General features: G+C 41.5%; 1 protein-coding gene across 1 annotated transcript; it reads right to left on the bottom strand.

Annotated features, from left to right (window-relative positions):
* Positions 1-754: 754 nt before the first annotated feature.
* On the bottom strand, positions 755-1973 carry LOC150033243 (uncharacterized). The gene is made up of 4 exons (XM_090306335.1): positions 1604-1973; positions 1428-1501; positions 1251-1373; positions 755-946 (listed from the first exon to the last, which is right to left on the bottom strand). The coding sequence occupies exons 1-4, from the start codon at positions 1971-1973 to the stop codon at positions 755-757; spliced, it is 759 nt and encodes a 252-aa protein (XP_090162461.1).
* Positions 1974-2474: the final 501 nt, after the last annotated feature.

Here is a 2474-nt window from a genome sequence, read left to right as displayed (position 1 = left end):
GAGAAAAAGCTGTGTGCATAGACGGTTTTGGGAATGGAGCTCGTTTGGTGCCCCAAACGGCTATCAGGCCCGGCGGGGGTGCCCCGGGGCCTAATTTTTGTGCCTGAACTTTCCGACGGGCGAAAATTTGAAAATGGACCCAGGGGTTCTGAACGATGAGAAAAATTCGTGCGCGCAGATGGTTTTGGGAGTGGAACTTGTTTGGTGCCCCAACGGCTATCGGGCCCCCCGGGGCCCAATTTTTGTGCACAAACTTTTCGGCGGGGGAAATATGAAAATGGACCCAGGGGTTCTGAACAATGAGAAAAAGTCGTGCACACAGGCGATTTTGGGAACGGAGCTCATTTCGTCCACCTTCTTGAGCAGATTTTCGCGAACGCATATGATCGCATAGTTTTACGGCGCAATTTCTTAATGCGCTCGGATGCTAAATTCTTTGGATTGCAATTCCACCTTGCACTAACGCATTTGCTGCTTTATTGCGATGGACGCATGCGATCGCAATGTTCTAAACTTAATGCTTTTGGACACGATTTTATATATTTTTACCATCGCAATCGTACATTGTTTTATATCTTTGCATTGTAATAACATGCATTTCTGTCCATTATCAGTCACCCACCCATCATGAAACATATCCTCGCTAGGGATGTATCTAGGCTGGTGGATGTTTTGGTCCCTATCTGATTCGTTGTCCCTCATTCGATCTTCTGAATTGCCCTACTGTTCACCTTCTGAGCTCTCTGGTCTCATATCAGCATGAGTCAAGGTTAAAAGCACATATTTCCTTGTTGTACTTCTTTGAAGTACTGCCACTCTTTGAACTACTAGAGCTCCCTGAACTCTCGGTGTCGATGTGTGCTTGGTTTACAACCCCTCTATCAATTGGGGTGTCCTGAAACTCCTTCTCAGTATCGAACATGACAAGACCCTCTTTGATTTTTGTCTACATTAAGAAACCCAGTAAGATGGTTAGTGTACATTTAACAACCGAATAAACATATTGTGGCTAGATACATTACACTTACATTTTGAGACTAAAAAATGTCTCACTCGAGTGCTTTGAATGATACGGAGTGGGAGCATGACCACCGTAATATATGAGGCACAACGTCCTTGCTCTTTCGAGTGGCAACGTTCCCTGCTATTGACAATAGGATCTCGTATGTCCACAACTATATCCAAACAACTCAAATTTATAACAATGTTAATGTTAAACCAAAGATAAAGTCAAGTTAAGGAACATCTACCTGGAATGCTTGGGAAAATCCACGAAGCGAGTACTTCACAATATAATTTTTATTTCCCCTCACATTCTCCTTGTATAAACCAACCTTTTCGTTCAGTCTAGTCTTCAGGGTGTCGAGTGTCCTCTGCCAAATAATTGTACCCCAATCAAGATTGTTGTATTAATCTATGTCTTCAACATCATCAAATAGAGTACGATCAACAACATTCTTCTGCTTGTTTTTACCCATCATTGCAACCTTTGTGTAATATACTAGGGTAATTTTAACAGCATCATCATCATTTTCAAATGCCAAATTTTTGTATTCTTCTTCAAGTAAATTCAAGTGGAATGCATCTCAGGTCGACCAATTACTAAAGTATCTCATCAAAAATTCTTGTGAGGACTCCTCACTCCGTACAACTCGCGACAAAACAGTGATCAATAAAAAGCCGTCCTTCGAAAAGCCGTCCTTCAAAAATGTGACGACCTTTCCTCTAACAAAGAAACTAATCAAGTCCACTCCTGACTTCTTCACTTCCCTCAATAACATATGGTGGATTAATGGGCTTTTGAATACAAGTTTAGTGTCTACAAAGCGACCAAAAACTGTTTTCTTGAACATCTCTAGCTGTCTTCCAGTAAGCTTCTCCTTTACAATCTTGTTGGCATTGGCAACGTGGGCTAGACATGTTACTTGCCCGAGAAACCTATCAACTTCACGAATTTTCAAAGATTTTGTCATCTTAAATTACTTCTGCATTGTATGAACATTCAATTTATCAGTTAACAGGTTCGTACTAAGAAATCACTAACAAAACATACTGTTAAAGTCTCGCTCTCGCTAATCTCACTCTCTCTTATCTCGCTCTATCCCATCTTGCTTTCGCTCATCTCACTCTAACCTATCTCGCTCTAGCCCATCTCGCTTTCACCCATCTCGCTCTTGCAAAACTCGTCCACTACCTTATCTAACTCTAACTATATCTTCTTCGTCCTCAACCAATGCAGAACAGATCGAAACCCAAAATAAAAAACAGACGCGACCAATTGAACCCCGAAACTAGTTATGAACGTGACGACCGATGAAACGAAACCAACCTAAACAGACGCAACACAACATGCAAGATAAAAACTAAATTCACTATCCCAATAGAGAACTTCGATTACGACAGTAGATGGATGATTGATTTGCAGAGCGAGATTGAACGACACTTGCACGGTAATTTTGAGCGTGGGATGACCA

Source organism: Benincasa hispida, chromosome 10 (genome assembly GCF_027475165.1).
Source record: "Benincasa hispida cultivar pf3 chromosome 10, pf3_genome.v1.1, whole genome shotgun sequence".
Lineage (NCBI taxonomy): Eukaryota > Viridiplantae > Streptophyta > Magnoliopsida > Cucurbitales > Cucurbitaceae > Benincasa > Benincasa hispida.
This window is presented reverse-complemented; position numbering and strand designations above follow the sequence as displayed.

What these genes read in the sequence shown, in the direction of transcription:
- LOC150033243 (XM_090306335.1), bottom strand. Translation starts at nt 1,973, where the DNA reads ATGACAAAATCTTTGAAAATTCGTGAAGTTGATAGGTTTCTCGGGCAA. An exon ending in ATTTTTGATGAGATACTTTA is followed by an intron (nt 1,502 to 1,603) that starts GTAATTGGTCGA and finishes AAATTACCCTAG; the next exon opens with TATATTACACAAAGGTTGCA. An exon ending in GATTTTCCCAAGCATTCCAG is followed by an intron (nt 947 to 1,250) that starts GTAGATGTTCCT and finishes TTCTTAATGTAG; the next exon opens with ACAAAAATCAAAGAGGGTCT.